General features: G+C 55.4%; 1 protein-coding gene across 1 annotated transcript; it reads right to left on the reverse strand.

Moving 5' to 3' along the window:
- Positions 1 to 3: 3 nt before the first annotated feature.
- LOC141370850 (TRIO and F-actin-binding protein-like) lies at positions 4 to 13,163 on the reverse strand (the record flags this gene model as incomplete). Its single annotated transcript, XM_073882610.1, has 7 exons — positions 13,116 to 13,163; positions 12,500 to 12,630; positions 11,285 to 11,445; positions 7,441 to 7,580; positions 5,880 to 6,087; positions 4,676 to 4,844; positions 4 to 596 (listed from the first exon to the last, which is right to left on the reverse strand). Coding segments are annotated over exons 3-7 (1,224 nt in total), but the record flags the coding sequence as incomplete, so codon positions are not given.
- Positions 13,164 to 14,595: the final 1,432 nt, after the last annotated feature.

The raw sequence follows: 14,595 nt of genomic DNA on the forward strand, positions 1-14,595 counted from the left end.
TCTGTTGGGAGAGGGGGCTCTGGGATTGTCCAGTTGGGCACAGGATGTTCTAGGGTTGCTCCGTTGGATGGTTCTATTGGGAGAGGAGGCTCTGGGGTTGTCCCTCTGGGGAATACATGTGGGAAAAGAAGTCTGAGGGTTGTCCTGTTGAATAGAAGAGGTTCTAGAGTTGTCTTGTTGGGTGGCTCTGGTGGGAGAGGAAACTTGAGGACTGTTTCGTTGGACAAAGGAGGTTCTGGGGTTATCCCGTTGGGCGATTCTTGAGGGAGAGGATGCTCTGAGGGGGTTGTGCTGTGTGAGAGAGGTCCTGGGGATGTCCTGTTGGGTGGATGAGGTTTTGGGTTTGTCCCGCTGGGCAATTTGTGTGGGAGAGGAGGCTTGGGGAGTATCGAACTGTGTGGAAGCAGTGTGAGCAACATCCCTCTGGGCAGAACAATGAAGAGAGGAAGCCTGGGGGGTGGCACTGCGAGGTCCGCCCTGCGGTGTCTCACAGGAAGCCGGGGTTAGTGCCGACCGGTGCCGCTCCAAGAAGTACCCACTCTCTCCCCGGAGCTTCGCCCAGTGCTGTCCAGCGCTTCGGCTCCCACTGCAGGTGTCTGGAGAGAGGGGAGAGGCAGGTTCAAGATAAGGGGAGGAGTCTCACACACAACCTCTCTTTGTCCCCTGGGACAGATGATTAAGGCAGAGCCCACAGCCCCTTCTTAGAGGACCCACTGTCCAGACCAAGTGAGTCCACCCCTCGGAGTGAGTTAGATCAGACGAGGCTTAAAGGTCTCTCTCAAGCTGAGGCTGGGAACTTGACACTGAAACCCCAGCTGACTCAGTCACTGGGAGGTAGTCTCCAGAGCTGAAAGGACATGTCGACTGGGGATCCCTGCACAAATTTGTAGAGAGCTCTTTTGACAATAGCCCACGGGACCCAAGAGAGGGAGAGGTGGGTCTGGGGGCAGCTACCTAGCAACTTCCCTTTCCCTGTTCTACCTCCTGCGAGTGAGTTCTGAGAACTCCCCCCATCTCTTCTAAGGAGGCTCTTTCACGTGTGATAGCTCTAGAAAGCTCCCATTCCTTATACCCAGAGAGGCTCCTGTCCCGGATGCTCTCAGGGCTGCCCTGAGCCCAGTATGGACTTTTGTGAACCTGCAGCATGGACCTCACCTGGGAGTTTGCTAGAAATGCAGACTCTCAGGGGCCCCGCCCTGGGTGCACTGCGAGGAATCTACATTTTAGTAAGATTCCCAGGTGATCTGTATGCACATTACAGTCTAAGCAGCTCTGGTCCGAGAGATTAATGTAACTGCCCTAAACAGGGACCACTTCACAACACCCATTCCCAGGGAGGGACCACCATGACCTCAGTGTCACCCTCCAGCCCCCTCAGCCCTTGGTCACCCAGCATGTGGTGGCCCCCAGCTGTGTGTGTGTCCCTGGGCCGGAGCTTCAGGAGAGGAATGAAGGGTATGGTGGCTTCTGGAACGAGCCACCACTGCTTTCATTAAAGGCCATGCTTAAGGGGCTCCTGGGTGGCTCAGTCAGTTAAGCGTCTGCCTTTGGCTCAGGTCATGATCTCAGGGTCCTGGGATCGAGCCCCACATCCAGCTCCTTGCTCAGTGGGGAGTCTGCCTCTACCACCCCCCCCCCAGCTTGTGCTAGCTCTCTCGCATGCTCACTCTCTCTCAAATAAATAAATAAAATCTTAAAAAAGAAAAGAAAGGCCATGCTTAAGATGCCCTTCCCCTCCTGCTTGGAAAGCTCTGTCTCCTCCAAACTTTCTGACCTGCTGGCCCCAAAGTCTGAATTTCCAGCACCTAGCAAGGGACCAGAACCAAGCACATAGCAGCACTTAATTTTTCATTGTTGTTGCCCAATGCCTGATGCCCCATGGCGTTCCAAATGGGCCGGCTTCTCTTATCCGCCTCCTCCCACCTCCCCCTCAGCCACCCACATCCCTCGCCTGGATGGTTGCAATAGCCCCCAGCATCTGCACTGGGGGCCCCAGGTCACCATCCATTCAGGGAGATCCTTTCCAAAAGCAAACCTGGCTAGATCACCCCTGCTTACAAGGAGGGACCAGAAAGCTATCAGACTGGAGGAGACTAGGAGACATGGTGTCTCCATGCAGTGTGGGTCCTGGATGGGAGCGCAGGACCACAGAGGGACATTAGTGGGGAAAACGGATGAACCCAAATAAAGTCTATAGTTTAGACAGTGGTGCTATACCAATGTTAATTTCTTAATTTTGATAGCCGTACTTTGGTTTTGTAAAATGTCAACATTAGGCGAACCAGGCAAAGGGTTGTAATGGAAACTCTCTGGACTCTTTGCAACTCTGCTATAAATCTAAAATTATTTCAAAATAAAAGATGGCAAAAACATCAGGGGCTCCCAACTGCATTTGGAAGAAAATCCAGGGACTTCACATGGCTGGCGAGGCTCTGGCCACCCCCACCAGACTCCCTGCTCCATTTGGGAAGGGGCCCCACCTTCTAGTTTTCCACTGTGTCTCCCCGGCTAAGGAAAGTGCTGAGCACACAGGAAGGGCTCAATCATACTGTGCTGCCCACCTCCAGCTCTGAGCTCTGCCTCACCCTTTGAGCACGGGTGCTGGCTGAGATGGCGTTCGCCACCACTCCCGGTGCCTCACAGTAGGGTCAGTGCCCCCAGCCCAGGCTTCTTCCTTGCCGGCCCACCTCGAGCATCCCTTTCGGCCTGGCCCCCCCAGGATCTGACCTCTCTCCCACAGCCCCCTAAACGCGCACACAGGGCAGGCTCTACATAAGTCCTAGGGCACCGTGTCCTGTCCCTCGGCCGGCGGGGCTCTGTGCAGCCTGCCCCTTGGAGTGTGCTTTGCAAACTAGGGAGGTGCCCAGAGCGGGATGTCAAGGGGTTCCTAATGTCTCATCCTGGAGTTGGTTAACTCCTCCGGGGCCTTGGCTCCCTGTCTGCAGTGTGGGAGCCTGCCACCAAGTGGACAGTAGTGACTGCCTTTGATCAAGAAGGGCACAGAGTGAGGGTTCCCCCCACTCCACTGCCCTGTGTGAGAAGCAAGAAAGCAGGTATTTAGTACAAAATCCCACCTGCCTATTAGGCCACTCTCACTCCGGGGAGGCATTTGGCTCCCTGCGTCTTCTGTGATATTACTTCTTCCCATGCACCCTCTCCCCAGGGCCTGAGAGGGCAAGGCAGTGGGGATGGGGCAGTGATAAGATCTGATTCATGTTTTTGTTTGTTTTTTTGGGGGGGAGCACATGTGCCTGCGAGCAGGGGAAGGGGCAGAGGGAGAGAGAATCTCAAACAGGCTCCACCCCAATGCAGGGCTCGATCTCACGACCCTGAGACCATGACCTGCGCTGAAATCAAAAAGTCAAATGCAGGGCGCCTGGGTGGCTCAGTTGGTTTAAGCGACTGCCTTCGGCTCGGGTCATGATCCTGGAGTCCTGGGATCGAGTCCCACATCGGGCTCCCTGCTCAGCAGGGAGTCTGCTTCTCCCTCTGACCCTCTTCCCTCTCATGCTCTCTATCTCTCATTCTCTCTCTCAAATAAATATATAAAAAAAAATCTTAAAAAAAAAAAGTCAAATGCATAACCGACTGAGTCACCTGGGTGCCCCTTGTGTTTTGAAAGGCGGCTCCAGCTGCTGTGGGGAACGGACTGAGAGGGCCAGACAGAATCCGGAGGCTTGAAGGGGACTCTGGCGACAATCCCAGTGAGGGGCAGCAGTGGTTTGGCCAGGGAGTACTTGTACAGATGGCAAGAAGGGGACAGATTTGAGGTGTGTTTTGCAGGTGGCCCTAACCACAACTGCTGACTGAATACAATGGTGAAGAAACAGAGAAATCGGGAAAACACAAGATTGGGGGCCTGAGCCGTCAGAATGGTGGTGACATGGAACAGACTGCAGGAAAAACAGGCTTGGAGGGAGGGTCAGGGTGTGAGCAGCCCCCTACATCAGCCTCCTCTCTCCCCCCGACTCCCGTGCTCCACATGCTCCCATCACCCCCACCCGGCTCACATGCCAGTGAGGTGCTAACCAGGGTCGTGGACATCTGGGGGCGTGGCCTGCCCAGCGGCCTTTTCCCTTTCTCTGCAAACAATGCCCCTGATTTCCTGTGAGCAATCTCCTCCCCCACTCTCACGCACAGGCACCTGACCCCATCCCTGATCACCAGGTTGGGCATGTGACCCACGTTGGGTCCCAGGGGAAACCCTATGGACAAGATTGTACCCTCTTTCTTGGGAGCTGATATGCAGGTGGGATAGAGCCTGGGCCTGCTGCTGCTCATCATGCCACGACTGAGGGACGGTCAGGCTGAGAACAAAGCCAGTGCAGAAGAAAACACAGTAGAAACCAGATTTCTGATACTGTTTGAACATCTGGATCCAGCCATACCTGAAGTCACAGCCACCTAAACTTTTTACTTATGTGAGTCATTTCATTTACATTCAGTCGGTTTCTGTCAATTGCAACCTAATCCTAACCAACCAGCTGTGAGATGATGTATTTAAATTAGGTCGCATGGCACACCGTGGCCGCTCCATAATTATATGGGAACTGTACTGTTATCACTCAGGCCACCAAAGTAAGATGTGCTGGGGGACCCAGATGGCTAGTGAGATCTGGCCAGGCCCCGGGCCATCATGTGGTCACAGCGACCAAGCTGGCCTAGCAGGACTCACCTTCCTTTCTCTGGCCTGCGGTATCCCCTCCCACAGGGGACCGGGTGAGGAGAGATGGAGCCCTTCGGGCACTGTCAGCTCTTGGCCCTTCCTGGGGCTTCCTCGGGATCATCACGGTGAGCTCGTCCCCACCGGAGGCCTCCTCCGGCCTTTCAACAGTGTCCCAGTCCTGCCAGGGAAGGGAGGAGAAAGCATGGAGCCTCTAGGGCCCGTGCTCCCAGCATGAGCTAGGTAGACAAAGGGAAAGGCCCTGACATTGAATAGCACCTGCTGTATACTCAGCACTGCACCGGGCCCTTTGCAGACGTTAACTTAGCTAATCTTCAACCAACCCTTGAGGCAGGCATGTACGTCAGAGCTAAAAACTTGCCCTAAGTCACGCAGCTGGGAAATGGTTTAGGTGGGAGGGGACTTGAACCCAGCGCATTTGGACTCCCTGTGGTCGAAAGGCCCTGGCATGGCAGCCCCCAGTCGGCAGAGACACCCCCAGGGTCCAGAGAGAAGTGGGTTCAAAGCCTTGCCCCTCCACTTCCCAGATACATGGCCTCAAGTAAATTGTTTCCCTTCTCTGAGCCTCAGTTTTCTTGCCCTAGAATGGGGCCATAAAAGTCTCTCCCTCAGAGGGGGTGGTGAGCCTTCTTGAGCCCACACCTGCCATCCCATCACTTTCCCTCAGAGGTCTCACAGATAACCTGCCTCTCCTGCCCTGTGACAGCCCTTTGAGGGGTGAATACCCCAGGAAGTACCCGCGTCTTCTCTTCTCCCAGCCAAATGGCCCCCAGCCCTTGCCTGGGCTCCCCAGCCTGCTCCCTCTCCTCTGTCCTTCAGAGATCTATGCCAGGGCTGGTCATGGAGCTCAGAGGTGTGTGACCAGGACAGGGCCCAGAACCAGTCCCATCCTTGCTCCAGAGAGCATGCCCAGCATCCCGGTCCTCCGTGACCTGAGAGTATTTGGCAGCCTGACCCCATTGGTGATTCACCTGGAACTTCCTGTCAATTGAAACTCCTTCTGTCTTTTCACGGAAGAGACGCCTGCCCCTCCCAGGCGGTTGGTCCGGGCGGCCCAAGGTGCTGGCTAAGTCTCCAGAGGGCCCTGGCCCAGTTCCCTGGTGTAAGAGGCTCAACCCTTGTCTGGAGGTTTGGGGGCTACCCCAGGGCTGGCACAGAGGGGCGATGTTGCCCCAGCCTTCCCTCCCCAGCTCACCACGGAGGACGAGTCGCTGGTATCATCAGGGGTGTCGCAGTCAGGGCTGGAGCTGGTGCCAGACTCAGGGCCTTCGTCGAAGCTGCCTCCGAGGGAGGAGGCCAGACCCCCCAGATAGGGCACTGTCTCCGGCTCCTGGCTCCTGTGTCCAGGGGCGGCTGTGGGGGCCTCTGCGGGGGCCTCTGCGGAGGACCCTGCTGACTGGCCCCTGGGAGAAGAAACAGACCTATGACTTCTTCCCCCAAAAGTCATGGGAACTAGGGAGTAGTAGTACCCCACCCAGGTACACACACACCTCACACTAGAGCAAAGGAGGGAGTGAACACCCAGGCCTCCCTGTGCTGGGTTCTTCACATGGACTGCCTCATTCAGCTACAACAGTCTCCCTTTGAAATGTGTGTCATGATTCCCATTTTACAGATGAAGACACTGAGGCTCAGAGAGCTCAAGGGACTGGTGAAGGTCACAGAGCCAGGAAGGGGGACAGCTGCATTATGAACCATGCCTGTGACCCCAGCACCAATCCTGTCACTGGAGCAGGAGTGGGACCCTCAAGCTCAGTAAAACTGACATGACAGGTGTACTGGGCTGAAGGGGGGGCCTCAAGAGGTAGCAGGGCTCCAGGGATAGTGACAGGGTCACCAGTCTGGATGCCGAGGGAGGAAGTAGCAGAGAAAGCCCTGCTTTAGACAAGCCAGTCCAGATAGCCAGAGGCCCAAATAGGCTTATAGATGGCAGTGTCCCCAAAGAGTGACCCACAGATGGACCTACAAGATGGAAAGGGATGATGGCCCTGAAAAAGGTCTGTGGTCACATGAGTTTAGGACATACCACATACTTCTACCACCCTACCCAAAAGCACAAGGCCTGCTAGCAAACTGAATTTTCTGACAAGTCTTGCAAGACAGATATTCAAATCTGTTTACCCTGGACTTTCTGAAACATACTTGATGGCAGGGCTGGTTTTGGTTTTTAATAAGTACTACCTATCTGTGAGGCATACATGTTCCCAAAGCAAAGCTGATTTGATTCAATTCCTCTTATTTTTTAAACAGGGAAACTGAGGCATAAAGGAGGGAATGACTTGTTTCCTTAGCCCATCGGGGATGGAACAGAGGCTGGAACCCAGGTTTCTGGGCCCTCGGCCATGCCCTCCCAAGGCACCATGGCCTCAAAGAGGGACTTCAGTTCAGCTCAGGCCTGGGGGTGGAGGGAATCCCAGAGCCTGGAACAGCACATGGTCAGGTAGGTGGGTGGTCACAGGTACCTACCCGTTTAATCTTTTAAAGCTGTGCCAAGGGAACCAGGAAACGTGAGCAGGCTGGGGGCCATGCCCCCTGCAGGGTGGGTGCATGGCTGCTCCTCACCCTGGAGCAAACTGAGCTAGGGCCCAAGGAACATGCCCACTGCTGGCCTATGCCCAGGCCGTGTGACCTGCCCATGTGACCCATGCCCACAGCCAGCACAGACAGATCCTGCCATCGTGAAGGGGTGTAGGGTGGGGTGGGTGAGGGCATCCTCCCCTAGGGAGCCCCTCCCCAAGCCCTGGGGCTCTACCCACCTCTCAGGCCCTGGCCCAAGGCCCGGGCCCACCACAGACTGGCAGCCGGAGGCCGAGGAATGGGGAGGGTCCTCAGAGGCAGGCAGGCGGCGTGGCAGGTCGCAGTAAGGCACCCCAGCACTTGGAGGGCTCGCCGGCTCCTGGGGCAGAGTTGGAAAGAGGAAGCAGCTCCTGGCCCACGTGGGGGTTCCCCTCCCCCTGCGGAGCCCCTCCCCCCACCAGGCAGTGTAGCTGAGTGTCCAGGCATCTCCTCCTGGGATCTCAGGCTTCTCAAGGAGAGCTGTCCATCAGGCGGGCAGCGTCTCTGGGGACCCAAGCCGGGGGCTGGCGGAGGTACAGGGTGTGTGCAAGCACACGTGTATGTACAGGTATGTGTGTGTATAAAGGCCTGTGTGTGCAAGTGTGCCCCGGCGCGTCGGGGAGGGGGACACTAATGCATATGTTTGCATCAGTGCATGTGAGTTTAGCTCTACATGTGTGTCGGTGCATGTGCATGTGTGTGCTGGAGGCTGTGAAGGAAACAAAAGGGCCCAAACGGGTCATCTGTAGCTGGAGAACAAGGTCCAGAGCGGAAGGTGAGGAGGAGGGACCAAGCCCACCTGGAGAGTGAAGGAAATGGTCTGCGGGAGAAAGAGGAAGTCTGAGGGGACAGAAAGCGAGACCTGGGTGGAAGGAGCAAGGGGAGATTTGCCCTGCTGCAGGGGGGTTGCAGGGGGCTCAGGGGCAGGAGGGTCCAGGCCCCGGGGTGGGGGTGGGGCCCTGAGCCGGCAGGCTTCTCTCCCCCGCCCGCCTGGCCAGGCCACACCTGCGAAGGCTGGAGCCGGGCTCACCCGGGGGGAACGGCGGTGACTCACCTCCAGGAAGGCCCCCCCATTCCTCCCCTCCTCGCCGGGGCGGCGGGCCCTCCCTGGCGGTGGGAGACGGCGGCCGAGGCACCCTGCACCCCGCCTCCTCTCAGGTTACCTGGCCGGCGGGCTCTGGCGGTGGCGGCTGTGGGCTGTCAGCACCCTCGTCCCCGGGGGGCTCCGGCTCAGGCCCCCACGCTGCCGCCCTCCCAGGCCGCGACTCTGGGCCGAGGCGGCCGCGGCCGAGGCGGCGGAAACCTTAGAGGGGCCGGCTGCGAGCAGGGGCCCCTCATTACTCTTTCATAAGCCGGGACCCAGCCAAGAACAATGCGGGACATGAAACCGCAGGAACCTGATCCCCGCCGCCGTTCACCTGAGAGCCCGGCAGGGAGGGGGGAGGCTGGGCGCGGGCTCCCCGGGGACCCCGGAGCTCAGCGCCCAGGGCTGAGGCCACATCCTGGCCACACTGCAGGGTGGGCACCGGCGTGCAAGAAAGCCAGGGAGAGCGGGCCCTGGGCAGTGCCAAGAAGCGGGGCCAGGGTGTGCGCAGGGCCATCCAAGCCAGAGGAGGCCCATGTGGGTTCAGTTTCGCCCCCTGCCCTGGAGCCAGATTCTGATCAGAACTCGACAGCGGGAGGTGTCAGATCCACAGCCCAGCCTGGCGCCTTGGCCGCCCTGGGAACCTTGCCACAGGAATGAGGAGGGAGCAGTGGGTTGGGTACCACCAAGGGGTCCAGCCCAGCTGGGCCCGAGCAGGACCCCCAGCCTGTCATGGCACCTCCTCCCTGCTTTCACCCCAAGACCCCATCACTGCCCACTGCCCGCCTGAGCAGGCCCCGAAGCCAGTCCCTGACTCTGATTTCCCGTCTGGTGGGTCAGCACGGGCTCTGGCCTCAGACAGACATCAGGCCCAATCCTGGCACCTCCACTTCCTAGCTGGGTGACCTCAGCCCAGTGGTTTCCCTCTCTGAGCCTGGTTTTCTCATCTACAAAACTGGGATGATAAGAACATGCACCTCCTAGGGATGTTAGGACAATTAAATGGGTCAATATTTGTAAAGGGCTTAGAACAGTATATAATAAATAATGTAAAAACATTAAGTAGAATTTTATTAGTGTTAAATCAATAGAATGTTAAATACATTTAAGAATAAATACATTGAAAGGGCACCTGGGTGGTGCATTCCGCTGAGCGTCCAACTTTTGGTTTCAGCTCAGGTCATGATCTCAGGGTCCTGCGATCGAACCCCCAAAAGAACCCCACGACAAGCCCTGCATCAGGCTCCCTGCTCAGCGGGGAGTCTGCTTGGGATTCTCTCTCTCCCTCTGCCCCTCCCCCAGCTCGTGCTCTCTCTCGCTCTCTCTCTCTCTCTCAAATTAATAAATAAATCTTTAAAAAAAATTTTTTTTTCAAATTAATAAATAAATCTTAAAAAAAAAGAATAAATACATTGAAAAGGGATGTGTGGTGCCTGGCAGACAGCAGGACCCTCCCGCGTAGCCCGTCCTCCCCCTGCAGATCCTGGCTGTGACCTGATTTCCAGAGATAACCACCTGCCCCCCTGGCCTGTGGGAGGCTCAGCTAAGAAAAGAGCAGGGATGCATCCAGCACCCAGGCTCCTAGGGGAGCTAGAGTAAGCCTCAGAGAGAGGGTTGCCCTGGGACCTGGGGCCACATCTGTACATTCCTGGGAAGCATAATGCCTGGCACATTTTAGGCACCTGTTCCTTAAGTGTGAACACATGAGCTGGCCTAAGGTCTCAGCCTAGACGTGGCTAGACTGACACTAGAACTCAGACCTGTCTGAATCCAAGTTTCTCCTCCTGTTCCACACTTGCCATCTCCCCACCCACTGCAGCTGAAGGCCATGGGCATCAGAGACAGACTCGCAGGGTTTTCAGGTGTGTTTCCCGAACTTGGGGCTGAGGGTAGAGAGTTATTCTTGGAGGTATTAGGACAGGTAGAAAATTTTCTCCCAGGTTTATTTTTTGGCTTGGGAAGGAGGAAGAGAGGAAACTAACATGTATTGAATTAGCCACATGTCCTTGGACTAAACAGTGCCAGATGCCCTGAGTGAGAGGCCCTGTTGTCCCACTTCCCCCATTAGGAGAGTGAAGCCAGAGAGGGTAAGACCCCAGGTCACATGGCTGGTAAACGGCAAACCTAGGATTGGGACTCTGGCTTGCCTGGCTCTGAAACTGAACAGTAACTCCCTTAGGAAGGCCACCTCGCAGAGCCTAACGTCCCGCATGGAGCTGGCTGCCAGGCTCAGGAGGAGCCTCAGGACCCTCTGGGAATGACAGAGCCATGGGGGATGGGGCGGGGGAGGGTCAAGGCTGGAGGGGTCCATGGAGATTCACAGTCCCATGCTTCTCGTAGCTTCTGTACCAGGAGCTCTGGGTTTACACAGAGCAGGGCTTGGCATAAGACCACAAGGATGGCAAAATGAGAAAACACCTCTCCTTTCTCTCCTTCAATACCTCGAGGGAGAGTTTCCAGTAGGTGTTAGTATGCCTTTAATGCCTCCCTAACACCTGCCAATCTCTCTTTTTAAGGAGAGACAGCAAGACTCAGGCTCAGAGCCTTCAGCTGACAGTACTCTCTAGTGAGAATTTAATGACATTTCTGATTTTCTTCCTTTTCTTTCTTCCCTTTTAACCTTCTATATAAAGGATATGATCCTAGTTTCCCATTTGTGGTGATGCTACAAAGTTTTGTTTTAGTATAAATTTTAAAAAGGGTGTTTATTTAAAGCATAACAAAATAAGTACTAAATAACATGAGGCCATGGCAAAAAAATCATAAAAGCAGGAGAATGACTTGCATTTGGGAAACATAACGTGGTCCCACCAGCTCATTGTACAGATGGCAGAACCTCTGTTCTGCCCAGGAGGAAGGCCAGTGTCTGGGTTTGGCCACAAGTTAGTGGCCCACCAGGCGCAGCCCATCCTGAACCCCCCATCCCAAACCACCACAATCCCTCAGGGAAGCTGGCCTACCTGGTGCCTTGGACTGTGGGCCTCCTCAGGGTAGAAGCAATTTTGACAGCAGCTCTGGGCAAGCACGTTGGCCTCAAAGTATTCGCACGGGGCATTCCCAGCCACCTCCTCCATATTGGTTGAGTCAGGCCAAAGTAGCTCCTGCGATCCTATGGTGGGGCCTGGGAAGAATGGCGGGGGGGGCAAGGACCAGGTAACTGGCGGGCAGCCCACCAGAACCCAGCCTTAGCTACCCCCAGACATATAAGGACGAAGGAAATAGGTTGTCCATCCATTCATTCAGCTGTTCGTTTATTCACTCGGTAAACACTCTTTAAGCACCTACTAAGCACCAGGCACTCTGCCAAGCATTTGACATGTGATTTCTAGTCATCACTGCAGTGTTGCTCAAAGTGTGTTCCAAGGACGCTGCATTAGACTCAGCTGAGCCTCTCATAAAACGCTTGTTCCTAGAGCACCTGGCAGGCTCAGTCGGTGGAGCATGCGACTCTTGATCTTGGGGTTGTGAGTCTGAGCCCCACGTTGGGCCAAGAGATTACTTTAAAAAACAAAAACAAAAACATATTCCCAGTTCCCTCCCCATATCCACCCAGTGAGAATCTCTTGGAGGTGAGGCCTGGGGTTGCTCATTTTCAACAAATTTCCCGGGTGAGGCAATGCACCCCAAAGTTTGAGTACCCTGGCCTCACAGTTACCCCACATTGTAGATAAAGCAATGTCAATTTCAGACAAGGCAACTAAGGCTCACCTAGGATCCACACCTTGCTCTAAGTCCCAGGGGCTGAACTGAATTCCAGCCCAGGTCTGTGTCCCTCCCCACCCTCTTGGAGGTGGAAGTGAGGGGCACTGGATCACACTGCCAATTCACACAGGTTCCTTGGGCAACGCTGGGAGTGAAGCAAAAGCCAGCAGGTATTTTCAGAGCTGAGGACAATGTCACACAGCAAGGATGCAGTACAGTTTAGCCAAAAAGAAGCCCCGGCGCTCTGACTTGAGCACAGGGCCCTCCCATCTGGGTGAGGCCACTGAGGGCTCTGGCGCCATGTCCTGGGACAGGAGAGAGAGGGCAGACCCCAACAAAAGAGTGACTTGAAGATGCCTTCCTCGCTCACAGAGAGCCCCAGGAGGAGAGTGGCGCAGAAGATGAACCCATATCCCCAAACCCCATGCACCTTGCGGTGCCCCCAGGTCACCTGCCCATACACCGGTCCTCACCTGGTGAGTTTCCTCCAAAGCATACCAGGACATAAGGCCTTTGTAGCCCAATCTCAGCTGAGACCTGGGGAATTTCACATCCTCCCCTGGGGCAGCCAGGGCGAAGGTTCCTGGCTTCTCCACCATCAGACCTGGGGAGGTGGCAGGAGCCGGCGTGTTGTGTGAGGAGGGTACCCACTGGCCCCTCAGCCTCCCTGGGCTGTCATCTCCCCGCGGCGTCCCCTGCCCCAGTGGAGGGGGCGCGCACTGGTCCCGCCCAGCTTGGGCGGTTCTTTCCTGGTCTGACCACATAAAGGAGCATCGCCTGAGACAAGACAAGGCGGCTCATTTCCCTGGGGGCGGCTGGGGGCTCTATTCCACGTGCCCCTCACTGCTCCCGCTTCCTCCTCTTTCTTAATCCCCAACCAATTGGCAGAATCCCGTAAAATGCACATTAGGTGTGGCTGTAACAATGAAAAACCTTCGGCGGACACTCATGCCCCACCCGGAGAATGGACTCCTGGACCTCTCCGGCGGGTCAGCCAGTCCCTCTCCGTATGCCTCGCCCCTCTCCCTTACCCCAGTAGCGTCCTCTCCCCGCCCCCGTCCCCCCTTTCCGCTGCGCAGTGCTACTGACCTCGGCTCGGGTTTCCACGCACAGGGAGTGCCGGGGTGGGATGCCGGGGTCACAGCTTCTATTTTAACAATAAATCAGAATGTTGCCCGGGAGGTGGACGAAGACCACTCCCCTGCCGCTCTTGCATAGGCTCGCTCTAGGCGCTTCATTTACATAAAGGCTGTGGGATTGGACAACCCGAGGGCAAGGGGCGGGGCGGAGGCGGGCGGTGCCCCGATGCCTCTGAGCGCGGGACCCGCCGCACGTTTAGCCTGAGCTGCATCTGGGTCTGGGTTTCCAGGAGGCCCTTCAGAGAGCTAGCACTGACGGGCCTGGCTCCCTCTGATCTCTTTCCCGCCGGTGCATTCTCGCTGCACTTCCCTGGACTGGCCTTACTCCAGATGTTGGGCTAGAGACTTAAATTCTCTGTGCCTCAGTTTTCTCATCCGTAAAATGGGAAGAGTAGTAGTACCTGTGGGGATCAAATGAAATGCCCGGGGTTTTCAGCCTCCATTTGCTTGCTTCCACTGATGCAGAACTCACTCACAAAATGCACAGCTCTCCTTTTTTTTCTTTTTTTACCCTGCCCCCTTTTTAAGCTAACATTTATTCTGCACTAGGTACCAGCTCCAATTCCAAAATCTTTACATTCATTAGGATACAGTAACCCAAAGGGTTAAGTACCAAGATCCTCATTTCACAGCGACTAAGGACAATTAACTTGCCAGAGTCTCACAGCTAGTAGGAGGCAGAGCCAAGACTAAAACCCCGTTGTGTCTGACTCTACTAGCACCACAGAGCATCTTCATTTACTAATTCGCTCATTCACATGTATCTCTGCTGGGCACTGGGGAGATGGTAACATGAATAAATTGTGCCTCCTTCTGAGATGAGAAGCCCACTGACCAGTGGAAGAGATAGCCCGTAAACAGGTCATCCTGGCCCAGGCTGGAATGGGTGAAGACCCAGTTTAGTAACAAGAATAATGAGCTTTCAGTCTGATCCCACTTACTGTGAGCAAAACAGGAAGTAGTGAGACAGAGGTCCGGTATCTGGCTCCAGCACCTCTTGGCTGCATGATCTTGAGAAAGTTACTTGACCTCTCTGAGCCTGGTGTGGATTAGACATTTGGTTTGAGTTTGAGGGTCAGGACATGGCTGGGGCCCTTTAGCCCCATCCCCCCACCCTCTCACCCCCACCAATCAGTAAAACCTGTAGCTAACTCAGGGTGGTGTTCCTGACAATTCAGTTCATTAAATACTTATGGAGCCCCTATTTAGTTGGGTGTGCTGAGGATACTTAGCTAAAAAAAGATTAAATCTCCTGATTCCTTGGTGTTTACATTCTAGCGGAGACAGACAGACCCCAAACAAGATAAAGATTTATTTATTTATTTATTAGAGAGAGGGAGGAGGAGGAGGGGCTGAGGGAGAGAGAGCATCTCAAGCAGACTCCCCGCTGAGCAGGGAGCCCAATACAATGGGGGGGTTCTTCTCAGGGC

This window comes from Callorhinus ursinus, unplaced genomic scaffold, assembly GCF_003265705.2.
Source record: "Callorhinus ursinus isolate GAN/ISIS: 27379988/994484 unplaced genomic scaffold, GSC_fseal_2.0 scaffold48, whole genome shotgun sequence".
Classification (NCBI taxonomy): domain Eukaryota; kingdom Metazoa; phylum Chordata; class Mammalia; order Carnivora; family Otariidae; genus Callorhinus; species Callorhinus ursinus.